Source organism: Phaeoacremonium minimum (assembly GCF_000392275.1).
Source record: "Phaeoacremonium minimum UCRPA7 unplaced genomic scaffold PA7_03_scaffold_610, whole genome shotgun sequence".
NCBI lineage: Eukaryota > Fungi > Ascomycota > Sordariomycetes > Togniniales > Togniniaceae > Phaeoacremonium > Phaeoacremonium minimum.
In genome coordinates this window covers 953,443-966,892 of record NW_006921512.1, presented here as the reverse complement: position 1 = coordinate 966,892, position 13,450 = coordinate 953,443, and the positions used below count along the sequence as shown (strand labels likewise).

The 13,450-nt window shown below is 47.6% G+C and overlaps 3 protein-coding genes across 3 annotated transcripts; all 3 read left to right on the top strand.

Annotated features, from left to right (window-relative positions):
• Window positions 1-1,209: 1,209 nt before the first annotated feature.
• UCRPA7_8907 (hypothetical protein) lies at window positions 1,210-1,594 on the top strand (the record flags this gene model as incomplete). Its single annotated transcript, XM_007921413.1, has 2 exons — window positions 1,210-1,274; window positions 1,324-1,594. 2 exons carry the CDS (start codon window positions 1,210-1,212, stop codon window positions 1,592-1,594), a joined length of 336 nt encoding a protein of 111 aa, XP_007919604.1.
• A 462-nt stretch (window positions 1,595-2,056) lies between these two features.
• UCRPA7_8906 (putative siderophore iron transporter mirb protein) lies at window positions 2,057-2,985 on the top strand (the record flags this gene model as incomplete). The annotated part of the gene is made up of 2 exons (XM_007921412.1): window positions 2,057-2,551; window positions 2,824-2,985. 2 exons carry the CDS (start codon window positions 2,057-2,059, stop codon window positions 2,983-2,985), a joined length of 657 nt encoding a protein of 218 aa, XP_007919603.1.
• Window positions 2,986-8,016: 5,031 nt separating this feature from the next.
• On the top strand, window positions 8,017-13,316 carry UCRPA7_8905 (hypothetical protein; the record flags this gene model as incomplete). Its single annotated transcript, XM_007921411.1, has 12 exons — window positions 8,017-8,625; window positions 8,695-8,797; window positions 9,056-9,093; window positions 9,146-9,302; window positions 9,359-9,424; window positions 9,515-9,600; window positions 9,654-10,116; window positions 10,178-10,367; window positions 10,872-10,914; window positions 11,489-11,843; window positions 11,906-12,524; window positions 12,590-13,316. 12 exons carry the CDS (start codon window positions 8,017-8,019, stop codon window positions 13,314-13,316), a joined length of 3,456 nt encoding a protein of 1,151 aa, XP_007919602.1.
• Between the last annotated feature and the right edge of the window lie 134 nt (window positions 13,317-13,450).

The following is a 13,450-nucleotide window of genomic DNA, read 5'->3' as shown; positions in this document are numbered from 1 at the left end:
GTTGGCAATTCTTTTTGTTGCAAACAGACACAACAGCAAATAGCAGAATCAATATGTCCTTGAACATTCGGGCTATGAGCGAATCAAGGTACTACTGTCAATGTATATACAATATTGCTACAAGTTGAGTCCAGTAATTGCCTTGGGGCTTTGCAGCTAACCTTAGGAGCTAAGTTGTATATGTATCACAATGTTTCTTTGTTTTACACTGTCTTTCTCTCCTGCCTCTGTACTTTCAGAGCTTTATAGTCTTTTTTTGGCTTTGTAGCTAACCTTAGGATCTAAGTTGCATATGTATCGTAATGTTTCTTTGTTTTATACTGTCTTTCTCTCCTGCCTCTGCACTTTCAAAGCTCTGTAGTCGTATTTGACGATTTGCGCCTCATATCTCTCAATTTTGGTCAGCTACCACTTCCCATACCTAGGTAGCTTATTAAGGTAGTCTAAATCTGAAGACTCTCCCAAGCGAGGTTTAATCCTATCCATATTGAACTTCTCATATCACTTTTCCGCTAAGATGGAAGAAGCTACGGATGACAGCCCAGTCCTAGTCAGACGCCTTTCGAGCAGCACACTCCTCGCATGCTCTACGAGCCGATGGGGCGTAGAACACATCAGGTTCTTTGAGCTGTATGAGTTCCCGAGAACCACCAAGCAACTTTCCTTTTTGAAACCATGGTATCAGGAATACTGCTACTGTTGCCGTCCCGACGCCCCAGGGGCGGATTGCCATAATCTCGTTCCGTCTGCGATCAAGGCTCTCGTGTAGGACTTCCCGAAAGTGACTGATACTCAGTCTCTTCACCAGATCTACCAAACAGTGGATCCGTAGATTAGTGACCTGGTCAGGGCTTACGCGGAAGCAACAAGGCCATTTCAAACGGCGTTTCTCGTCTCCGACAGCCAAGAGGAGGTGGACTTTCACGAGTTGGAGATGGGAGAGGCGGAACAGGAGGGACCGGAGCTTCCCAGTCCCAGCCCGAGGCCGATGCCGCGGAGAGCTTCGACGACCGCTGCTACCTGGCAGAAGGCACGACGTTGCGGCTACTGCAGGCATTCATCAACTACGTCCTGAACCGGTGCTGGGCGCAGTCGAAGTGGGATTGGAAGGAGGTCCAGCTGCGCCACGACCCTGCGTCGCGGACCATCGTCGTGCCGCACTGCATGAGCAGCAGGATGGAGTCTCGAGACGACGGCGGCATTCGACAAATGAGCCGGGACGGGGACGGGCCGTGGGTCGTGGCGGACGATGCGATGGCCATCATCAGTGCCCAGTCATAGTCATTACAGCATCCTGACATCCGAGGGCTGACATTATCACAGTGTCTTTGTCATTGCAGCGACCAACGTGTTCGTCCGCGTCATGGACTTCGAATTTTGTGACGAGTTTGCAGAGTTCATTAATGGGACGGATGAAAAACAACGACACTTGGTCAAGAAGAAGGCCGAAGAGCGGAAACACCTGGTCAGTCTGAAGAAGACAGATTGGTTCAACCTAGAAGAGGCGAAGGGACGCGAGGGCCTGGCCTGCACTCTTGTAACCCTGCTGCATTGGAAATTATCTAAGGGAGACATAAGAAACGTCCTGTATTGATCTAGTCACGTACATCGGACAATGTCACCCTCCGAGGAGGACTTGACGGGGCGTTGCCACTGCATTGCGTCCGCACACTCGTCGTCTCGTGCAGCGTGGTACCTCAGTGAGATGGGTTTTCAAAACTGTGGGCATCTCGCGGACGCGAAGTATAGCCCAGATCTTGAATCTAAATTTCACGCTCGAGAATCCTCAGCTCTGGAGAACACTCCACATTTGTCTCCTCTCTATATAACAACCCTTGCCTTGTTATCCGGTATCGTTTGCCCTTTACCGTACGCTCTTTCTCCCCTGCTTCTTTTTCTCGCGTGTTCAACCACCTAGTTACCTCACACGAGGCAAGCCCTTCCATACTCGAAGAAGCGCGAGAACGACGAAAGCGCCAACAATCACACGAATCACACCCCAATCAAGAGCACAACAAGAAAACGAAGAAGCCGCCACGGAGAGCATACCACACCAATGGCATCCAAAAATCCTCTGACAGCCGGCTTCCCTCCGCGCGATGTCGGCACCAAAGAAGACGGCATGGTTCATAACTCAGAGCAAGCCTCGGACTCGGAAGTTAAGCACAGCATGGCCATCATTCATGGCAACGCCCCAAACGACAACACGCTCGATACCAACTTCCAAGAGAGTGTGCAGAAGGCTGAGGCTATCACAATTGCTTGGACTTTGAAGGCCTTGATCGTCGCCTACTCCGTGATCTGGTGCGTCTACTTTGTCCAAGGGATCGTCATCGGAGTCGGCGGAGCTTTGCTTCCCTATGTCACGTCCGACTTTGCGGCACACTCGCTCATTCCTACCACTGGTGTCTTAAGCCAGGTCATCGGGGGTATCGCGAACCTGTGCATTGCGAAAATTCTGGGTGTTTTGGGTCGACATTCTGGCTTCCTGTTGTGCGTAATCATCGCCACCCTCGGACTCATTATGGCGGCTTCTTGTAACGGCGTAGAGGTATGTGCCGCGTCTCAAGTCTTTTACATAGTCGGAATCAATTGTCTCGGATACTGTCTCAGTGTTTTCATCGCGGATACATCTTTGCTCCGCCATCGAGGTCTCACGCAAGCCCTACTCAACTCGCCATAGATAATTACATCATGGCTCGCAGGCTCAATCTCTACCTCATTTCTCAACGGATCGGGCTGGCGGTGGGCCTTCGGCATGGAGAGTATCCTCCTTCAGGAATTGGTTTCCCTCTTTTTGGAATCTTCATGCATTATTATAAGAAGGCCAAGAGACAGGGAGTTATTCCAGCACGGACGCCGGCTGGTCGTACATTGCTGCAGTCTGTACTACATTATGTCCACGACTTTAATGTTGTTGGGCTGCTACTTCTCTCTGCTGGTTTTGCCTTCCTGCTCCTGCCGTTCAACCTTTACACGATGTAAGGCGAGGGTTGGGGTTCCGCACTCATCATTTGCTTCCTTGTCTTCGGAGTTCTATTCATCGCTGTGTTTGTCATATGGGAACGGTTCTTTGCTCGCATCTGTATTACTCCATGGGCTACACTGAAAGATCGCACCGTCCTCGGCACCTGCATGGTGGGTTTTGTGCTCTTCCAGAGTAGCTCATGCTGGAATGGATATTTTAGCTCGTTCTTGCAAGTGGTGAATGGCTTGAGCGTTACCAACACATCCTATATCGTTCAATCTGGTACGGTCGTTCAAATCCTTGCAAACATTACTGCTGGTGCAATGATCTCATATACTGGCCGATATAAACCGATCAGCGTCTTCATCGCCTTCCCTCTAATCATTTTGGGTACAGGTTTGCTCATATATTTTCGCCAGCCTTCCCAGTACGTGGGTTACATTGCCATGTGCAATATCTTCCTTAACTTTGGGTTTGGTATACTGATGCTCACGGTTGAAATTGGTATTTTGGCTGCCGCTGGCGCGCAGCAATACTTTGCCATTACTATATGTTCTGCTATATCGGCAATGCTGTTGGCTACACAATCTCTGCTGCCATCTGGCAGGGCACGCTCCCCGATAAACTGGCTTTGCACCTTCCCCCAGAGGCTCAAGGAAACCTTACGACTATCTACAGTTCCATTGAGGAGCAGTTGACGTATGAGTGGGGCTCACCTATCCGTTTGGCAATTCAGCATGCATATGGAGACACATTCCGATTTCTGCTGATTACTCGTACAGCAACTTGGATTGTGGGCTTAGTGTCGATGCTTGTATGGAAGAACTTGAGCGTCAAGGGCGTCAAACAGAACAAAGGTTATGTTGTATAAATCTGGATGTGGCAGAAGCTCATCAGCAGGCTCGCCATCTGGTTCGCGTTCTGGCGTAGAGTTATTGCGTGCTGGTGCTGTTTCTGCGGCGGGAAGATATCCGATGAGTAAGCTCGGAACTCTTATGTTGCCACTTGTCTTTGTAATGGTTGTGTCGATCTAGTTAAGCCAGTTGGACTCAGTAATCCCAGTTACCATAGGTGTCCGTGGAGTGATACAGACAATATATTTACCGCTCATTATGGTAGGTCCAACTCCTTCGATTCCGAAAATTGCACTCTATTGCTACTCACTATGTGTTTATAGAAAATGTTTCCCGAAACTACGGCTTGTGGCTCAAATCCTCCTGAGCGGGAGTCTAGCAGCCCAGAGGCAGCACCTCAGACCTCGGGTAGTAATATCAAAACCTAGGGAATCAAAAATACAATAGTAGTTATGAAAGTGAAAAGTGGTGGAAGTAGTCCAACAACCCAAGTCTTCACGTTCTTTAGAAAACCAGGATTTAGCGCTAGCGATAGGACATGAGGGTTTGTCACCGTTAAATTGGTAGTCCACGAAGAGTAGATCCCCTGTTGTTCTTTTATGTATCTCCATAGCCATTCGTTGCAATAAGAGAATAGTTACGAGCTACAAGACCTATAGACTGGCCACCTCATAACCAAAATATAATGACCTCCATCACATATATACTACAACATCAGTCTTCTCGTTCCCGGCCTCGGGCACCTCCGGGACGGTATTCTCAGGTTTACGTCCCCGTCGTCTAAGGCAACTTCCCAGGCTCTTGGTCATATTCTTGACGTTCTCAGCCACAATCTCCCTGGTTGGCTTCTGGAAGAGGAGATCGATCCTCAAGGGTTTTGTTCATTGTCCTCGGCATAAACAGCAGTTGGTAAATCCAGCCTATCGTAGCGATTCCGCCATAAAACCCAGTGCCAAGCCTATCAGTGTCATAGCTTCCTGTATGGCAGAGAAGTTGTAAATAGCGAAGAAAGAGGCCAGGAAGAGCAGTGCGTCGGGCGTGGTCATGCCGTAAGACTTCAAGTAGGTCGGGTACATTTCTGATGGGACCACCCATGTGAGACAGGTGTAGCAGCCGAGGAATCTTATATATAGGATAAGACCAATGAGATGTCAGGCTTCGACACCTTCTAGGTTTGTCTCAACTAAGATATAGTAGCTACCGCCAATGATGGCCAGTCTGACGAAGAAGGTAGAAAGCATGGTATTAGCCTAGAAACAATGTCTAAACTTCTCTAGAAGGAAAATAGCTAGAATGGTGCCGATCAAAAGAGAGCCACCACTAATAGGAGACATATAGGTTGTCTTCTTATTATCGAAACTACTTGGCTTTATCAAAACGCTCATGTAATACATTATCGAGTTGTTCCCTCAAGTGGTGTTTCATTTAGTTGGTTGATTCTTAGAGGTTTGGTTCCTCAGGTAAAACCTATCAGAGATTATATAGCTAAGGTAGTGATTAGGCTATAGCCTTGCCACCTGGGTGGCCAGCTGGTGAGAGTGAAGAGTCTCCAACCACAACATATCGCATTGACTCTGGTTGGTTGACTCAATAGGATCATTATATTGGCGTAGACGAGAGCTTGTCAGGCACACAGAATAGTAAAGAAGTCAAGCTATAGTGTAAGGAAACTGGTCCCTTATGTACCTAACGCTCCGTAGGCATAGAACGTGTGTTGAAGGCTACAGGTCTAAGTAGGTGGCCGTAGGCCACGTAGCCGAGATAAGGTATAGATGCCAGGTGGTCGCCAGGTGGTCGCCACCTATAAAGCCCCTTTTCCAACCTAGCCACCTAGCCAGGTGGCTACATAATATCGTTACACATAGGAAGGGGCGGTTAACGACACTCTCAGAGACGACCCTCTGCATATAGAGGATGGAGACTTTTATGATAAAGAACGTCTCTTTGGCTTCTTGGTTATTGATACCATAGATATGTTTCTAAACCTTAAATTCTAATATTAGAGTATGGTTTTTCTATTTTTCATATATACATTGATGATATTATGATTTCAGCTTATAATTAAAGAAAAAGAAGCAAATATCTAAAGTATTAGAATGTCTAAAAACAAACCTTTATAAGATTATAAGGCTTGGTTTTACTTTTGGCTTTACGACAACTTCAACTGAGATAGTAGATTGAGACTCTCAAATAATGCCATAGTCAACACACCTACCATACACCTACCATACACCCACCATACACCGACCATTTACCGACCATACACCCGCTATATAGGTTAAAGCAGTAGCAGCATCGACCTACTCACGAAGAAGGAAATGGGCGAGATCAAGATTCAGGCAGTATTTTATGCGGTATTGTTGCTTAAATATGTATCGTAAGTGTAATATGAATTAGACTATGACTTCGCTCTGAGGGTTTTCTCTCAAATATTATTATCAAAGCTTGTCAAACCCAACCTTGTTGACAAATTTCCTTTAATATGAGAATTTCAGTTATCATTGCGGCTATAATAAGAGGCCTTAATATCATGATGAGTTTCTTTTTCTTCGACACTGGTCAAGTAGTAATCGCAGCCAACTCGCCCACGAGAAACGACGAGTTTGCTAAGTAAAGCAAATTTGAAGTATTGAGATAGAAACTGGCAGAGACTAGCAGGGTTGAAACGATTATCTAGTGTGCCACCAATATTACAGAATCAATCGTTGGACGGGGTTTGCGCTACTAGTTGAGCCGAAGCCGAGGGGTTGGGTTTGCGTTTGGTGCAGCACTGAACGAAGTCGATAATCGTCGAGAAGAAGGTGACGGCTCTAGAAGCAGGTTAGAGGTCGTAAGATGAGAACATATAGGCATAAAGAAGTCCACCACATACGCGAAAGCATATAGCAAGTAGGCGGCCTTGTCTCGCGACGGCCCTGCAGGGTAGGAACGAAGGGGGTCGCAGTCATCGGTACCGCACTCACGGTTCTGTCCGTACGCGAGCATCATGAATATGCCACCGAATATTGCCAGGATGATCGTGATGATATCCGCTGCAGAAGTCCATCCTGCTTCTGCGCGGCCAGGTGGAGACTTGTTGCCGAAAATAGAGACACAGAGTCGGATCAGAATGCAAATGTTGAAAACAAGTAGAAGAACATCCTTTACTAATTAGCTTGCATGCCCGGGAGAAAGACAAGCAGAAAGAAGAACAGATCATACCACCACGTAGCCGGCTGCTAAGTGCGCGCTGAACTTTGCACTACAGTATATCAAAAAGCCTAGGCTGACAAAGAGGACTACTATCGAGGCGGCACGAAGGAACGAGTGAGCCCAGACAGACCAGGAGGAGCGGCCGAGAGCCATGGCCCACTGCACATGAACGCGAGAATGCGCTTCAGCAGAGTGAATTTAGCTGGAACATAAACAGGGGTTAAGATCTCGTGGCGTGAGATTGTGAAATGAGGAGGGGATGCTGGTGATGGCGAAGGGCCGAGGCTGACTGTTGGTTTTATTGTAACGGTAAAGGGCGGGTGCGATGGTTCAGCATCACGCGCTTCCCCGGTCAAGCAAGGTGTGGCGCTTAAAGGGACTGGAGGCTTGGCGCAGGGTCCTATTAGTTCTTCTTCGCCGTCCGTGGTTACATCCAGGAATCCATCAGAGATGACCAGGTAATGTCGTGTAACCCCTCGCTTCAGCTTGTCGACATCCGAGCCAAACGGACCCCGAGTAAAATCTGCCCCTGTCGAGAAGCAGGGTCCTGGAAGTAATTTCCATACTGCATGACCGCCAGAATGAGACGCTATCGATAATCCTACATCGGTGCTCTCCCTTTTGTAATAAAATGCCAAGACACAACTTTAACAAGTCTCGCTGGGATAATGCCTGACAAAGCATCCTACAACCTCGAAGAAGTTGCTTGATCACGCATCGTCTCATTTGATGCAACCCTTCATACCTTTATTGAATCCTACAAAATTAAACATGGTACTGGCCGAGCCAAAAAAGGCTGTCAAGAGGGTGGGTAGACCGAGCAGGATTGAGCCTGCGGCATTGAGGGCTGTCGTCTTCTCAGGGTGTTCTTGGACGCTTTAGGGGCGCGCAGTGGAAGATGAGAAATGAGTGAGGATAATGATATAAATGGGATCCAAAGGTGCCCTGTCTGTTTCATGTAACGACATTCTCAAATTGGTAGAAAAGCCGTATCTCTAAGTCATGAATTTCTTCGTAGTGTTATCGTTGCTACTCTTCCACTGCTTGTCACGTAGTGCACTTGCCGGTGTCACTGGTGGCACTCTCAACCGGGCTTTAGACATCAAGGCTGCTGCTCTTGAGCGAGCTCATGTTCTCATTACCCGTCAGGATAATGATACAGATGTTGAAAAGCCTCCCCGTTTAGCAAATGCAACTCAAACAGATATTGAAAAGGCCCGAGCCCTGGTCAAGGCTGCCATCCAACAAGCGGCTGATCACAATAAGGCGCGTCTCGACAAGCCCCTCCGAAACAATTATGAGCTGAAGCCCGGAACCCAAACTTCCAAAAGGAGACGTGATGATGCTGGTGACGCTCCTCCCCTATTCAATGTTACCGACGAGATTGCTGCGGCGGCTGCCCTTATTGCCGAAGCAGATGCTTACGCAGAAGTCAAGAATGGTACTTTGAATCGACGAGCTCTATTTGAGAAACGGAATCGACCAAGCCAGTTTTGGCTCGGAAATATTGCTCATGTCGGAGGATGGCCATTCGGGGACAACGATGGAGACTTTACAGTCTTTCGTGATGTTACGGATCCTAAATATGGTGCTGTGGGAGACGGAGTGACTGTGAGTGACTGCCTAGGCTCTACCTCTCTAACACTGGAAGTATTGGACGATGACTGACATGATTGAAAGGACGATACCGAAGCAATCAGGAAAGCTGTTTCGGATGGAGATATGTGTGGGCCAGGCTGTTATAGCTCTACGACCAAGGGCGCTATCATCTATTTTCCACCTGGTATGTATTTGAATTCCCACGCCAGGCGTATTTGCAATATATTTACATCATGTATAGGTACATACCTTGTCAGCGGCACAATTGAGACATATTACGGCACTCAATTCATCGGTGATGTAAGTGGTTGAGGGATTTCCAGTCCGGTCGCGTACTTACTTAGCATCTAGGCTGTAGATCGTCCAGTGATAAAGGCAGCGTCATCTTTTGTTGGCCTAGGTGTGATTTCTACTGACAAATATGTTGACAATGGAGGCACAGGATCTGATGGCAATGCTAAGGAATGGTACATAAACACGGTAAGGAATCATCAAAATCCAAGGTAAAATCAGGCGATTGACCTCGTATCAGGCAAACTTCTATCGCCAGATCAGAAACTTTGTCATTGACATCACGGCCACTGATCCTGGCGCATATGTCTGCGCACTGCACTACCAAGTCGCTCAAGCCACGAGCCTGCAATTTGTAGAGTTCCGCGCCACTACTGGCACTACTCAACAGGGCATCTGTCAGCCACAATGAATTGTCCTTGAGACCTTGGAATAGTCTTGCTAATACTTACAGTTGCTGAGAACGGTAGCGGTGGTTTTATGAGTGATTTGGTTTTCAATGGTGGTAATTTCGGAATTTGTGAGTTCGCCCAGTAGTATTCTGCTCTCAAGGATCCAACATCACTGGCAACATACCATTGCCACTATAGACTAACCTTTAATGCGCTAGATGGGGGCAACCAACAGTTCACGGCTCACAGAATCACTTTTAACGGGTGTACCACTGCGGTTCAGCTCATCTGGGACTGGGGTTGGGTAATTACATTGCTTCCTTTCCTCTATTGAATTGTGCAACTTACCTGTTACAGGCATGGAAGAGCATTTATATTAAGAATGCTGACGTGGGCTTCAAACTGCTTTCAGAAGATGGAGTGCACAACACCGGCTCTATCCTCGTCGTTGATTCAGTTTTTGAGGGTGTTGGTAAGGCAATCTTGACTTTTCCTGCTGCGGCCGAGAAAGGCGACGGCACGACTGGCCTTACCCTGGACAATGTCAAGTTCATCAACACTCAATCTGGCGTTGTGGATAATGCTGGTACATCATATTTGAGCGCTGGTTCAGACATTGACACTTTCGTCCTCGGCCGTATCTACGTTGACCAGGAGAAGTCCGAGTCACTTCACACTAGTTTTGCAACCAAACGTGATCCGACTTTAGTCGGGGACAATCCCTGGAATCTTCCCAAAGCGCCCTTCTTCGAGAGAGCTAAGCCCCAGTATGCTGAAGCTGGCGGATCTCAATTTTATCATATTCAGCAATTGTGCAGAGGTATGCTGACACGATTGGATTTCCGTACTGACTCAGGAAACTAACACGAATATTTGTTCAGGAGATGGCGTAAATGATGACACGCAGTGCATTCAGCAGGCGCTTGACGCGTTTGCGGCAAGCTCCATCATTTACTTTGATGCGGGCTCCTACATGATCAGTGACACCATCACTATACCCAACGATGCTAAAATCGTCGGCGAAAACTGGGCTCAATTAGTTGCATATGGAGAAAATTTCGAGGATGCCACGTAAGATAAGCCATTCAGATGCGTTACGATACATGCCATATCTGAGGTTCATTTACTCAAAAATGTCAACTAGAAATCCCCGACCTCTCATTAAGGTAGGCGAAAGGGGCCAGAGGGGTAATATTGAGATGCAGGATCTCATATTCACCTCAAAAGGACCTACCGCAGGAGTCGTATTTGTAGAGTGGAACATACGAGGTGATGGTGCAGGCAAAGCTGGCATGTGGGGTAAGTCCAACCGCAAGAGACATAAACTTATTTGAGACTTACTTATACATTTATATCTAGATTGCCATGTGCGTGTTGGAGGAGCTATCGGTACTGACTTGACAGTTAACGAGTGCCCCGCTGGAAGTCAAAATAACAACTGCAAGGCTGGTAGCGCTCTCATGCACATAACACCCGATGCATCTGGCTACTTTGAAAATGTTTGGCTATGGGTCGCCGACCAGTAAGGCGTGTTCCGCAGTCAGCTTCATGCCATGATAAACTTACAAATGATAGTGATATTGATGATCCAGATTGGAACGACGACAACAACTTTATGGTAAGTAAAGAAATCAGTAGCGATCGCAAAATGCGTTCTTCACATAACAAACTATCAAATTCTTTACCGCGTATTGACATTGTGATAGAAACAATGCTCGATCTTCGTTGCCCGAGGCTTCCTTATCGAAAGTACGACTGCGACATGGCTATATGGCACAGCATCTGAGCATGCAACTTTCTATCAATACGAATTCTTGAATGCCAAGAAAATTGTTGCCTCAATGATCCAGACTGAATCACCATACTACCAGCCCACGCCAAACCCCCCTGAGCCATTTAACAACGCAGTAGGAGCCATGCCAGGAGATCCGGCCTACAAATGTGACGATGGAGAGACCTGTGACTCATCATGGGCTCTCCGTATCCTGAATTCTAGTCAGATCATGATACATGGTGCTGGGCTTTACTCGTGGTTTGATACCTATACTCAGGAATGCCGTATGCTCGTCCCCCCCTCCCTCCCTTTCTAAAAAAAAACAAAACAAAAGAGAATTTGGAAGTGAACAGTTGGCTAACTGTCGACGATTTTAGTCCAAACCGTGGATTGTCAAAAGTCATTGATCGATCTTCAGGACAATTTTGGAAATGTGACCATCCACAATCTCATTACTATTGGCGCGGTGAACATGATAGAGTCAGATGGCTTGACTATCAAGGCATCGGACAACCAAGCGGTTGACTTTCACCCAAGGTGGAGCCAAATATCTGTCTTCGACCCGCGCCAGTACATCAACCCTTGCACGCAGGAGCCCGCGAATACCAATCCTGACCTTCCTGCGGGTGCAGATGCCGCTGTACGCACAGAAAATGACGAACAACTCGCATACCTGACAATTGTTAACGGTTGTCCCTATGCTTTTGAGTTTTTGTCGCAGCACAACCATCAGATGAAAGACTGGGACAGCGAATGGGTGACCATTCCTGCTGGTATGTTGCCATCCACTATATTCTTTCCCAAAAATCGAGTAATCTCATTAAAATATGCACAGGGGAGTCAGTGCAATTCCTCATCGAATTTGAACAGGGTCCTGGCATAGATGATGGCGATACTGCTGGAGAAGCATACTATCAGCTCCAAGGCACAGACAAGAAATGGCATGTCACTACTGACTATGTGGATGACGACGATATTTGGCCTCCTTTACGAGCCAGGATCGCTTATACTGACATCGGTACCAAGGATGTTGCTACAGGCACCGTCTTTGACTTGGGGTGGCCCACTCTCTACGATGGCGTCCCGCTTCAATGGGTGTTGACAGGAAGCGAGACATACGGCTATTGGTCCAGTGCCAATCCACCAGTGGCTTGGATGCATTCCATTTTGGATGTCATCGGCGACCGGAAGTTGAAGTATGTCTGCATGCCGGGTAGCCACGACGCCGGAATGAGCACCATTGATGGCCATACGGCTTTCTCCGACTGGTCGAATACACAAACCCAATGGCTGGACTTTTACAATCAGCTCATGCGTGGCTCGCGCTGGTTCGATGTTCGTCCCTGTCTTGGCAATGGTGGAAAGCATATGCTTTGCCATTATACAGTGACTTCTGGCTCTGCTGTTGGTGCCAACGGCCTTTCCGTCGATGTCATGATCGATCAGATTAATAGGTGAGTGAGGAGAGGTTCACTTTTCTTAAATACCACATAGTGCCTGCTGACAAGACGACATGTAGCTTCATGGACGATCACCCCGGAGAACTCGTTATCATAGATCTGAGCGACGAGTCCGGCTTTGATACCGACCATCGTACATCTGCTCAATCCTACGATCGTCTCACGGAGGACCAATGGAGACCCATTTGGCAGCAAGTCCGGGACGGATTTCGCAAGCCGTGCAAAGGCTTCGGAGGCGACAAGGTACTTGACGAGTTTACGATGAACGACTTCATTGGTGACGGCCAAGGCTGCGTGATGACCGTTGCTCGAAATATTCCCGGTATGGATGCAGATCCAGAAAAAGGGTTCTACCTATACGACAAGCTACCTCGCCACAATGACTATTCGGACACTGATGATTTCAACGCAATGCGAAACGACCAGATCTCCAAGCTCAAACTGAACCGTCGCCTTGGCCGTGAGGGCGACGGAGACACTGCCGATGACTTCTTTGTGCTTTCTTGGACCATGACACTCAAGGCATCTGATGCAATCACACCTCTCTCAGATCGAGCTGCCATTGCGCTGAATACACTCTTCTGGTATGCGTATCACGAATTCACGCCGTTCTCGTACCCCAATATCTTGTACGTCGATTTCGTTGGCCAGCCCTACTTATTAGAGAATGGCTTGTCTCAGGATGAGTACATGGAACAGACAACGAGCCATTTAGCTGCTCTGGCTATGGCTGTTAATCTGCAAATTGCCAGTCAGAATTGTTATGTGGGCGGCGGAAAGATTTAAGAGGTTTGCTTACCTTACAGCCAGAGGGAGCGTCTCCTGGTAACGTTCCAAGATTAAATTGGAGTCGTCTCCGCGCTATGCTTTTATACTTTTCCTATTTGAGCCTTGTTGGAATAAACTCCGTAGCGTCCTCT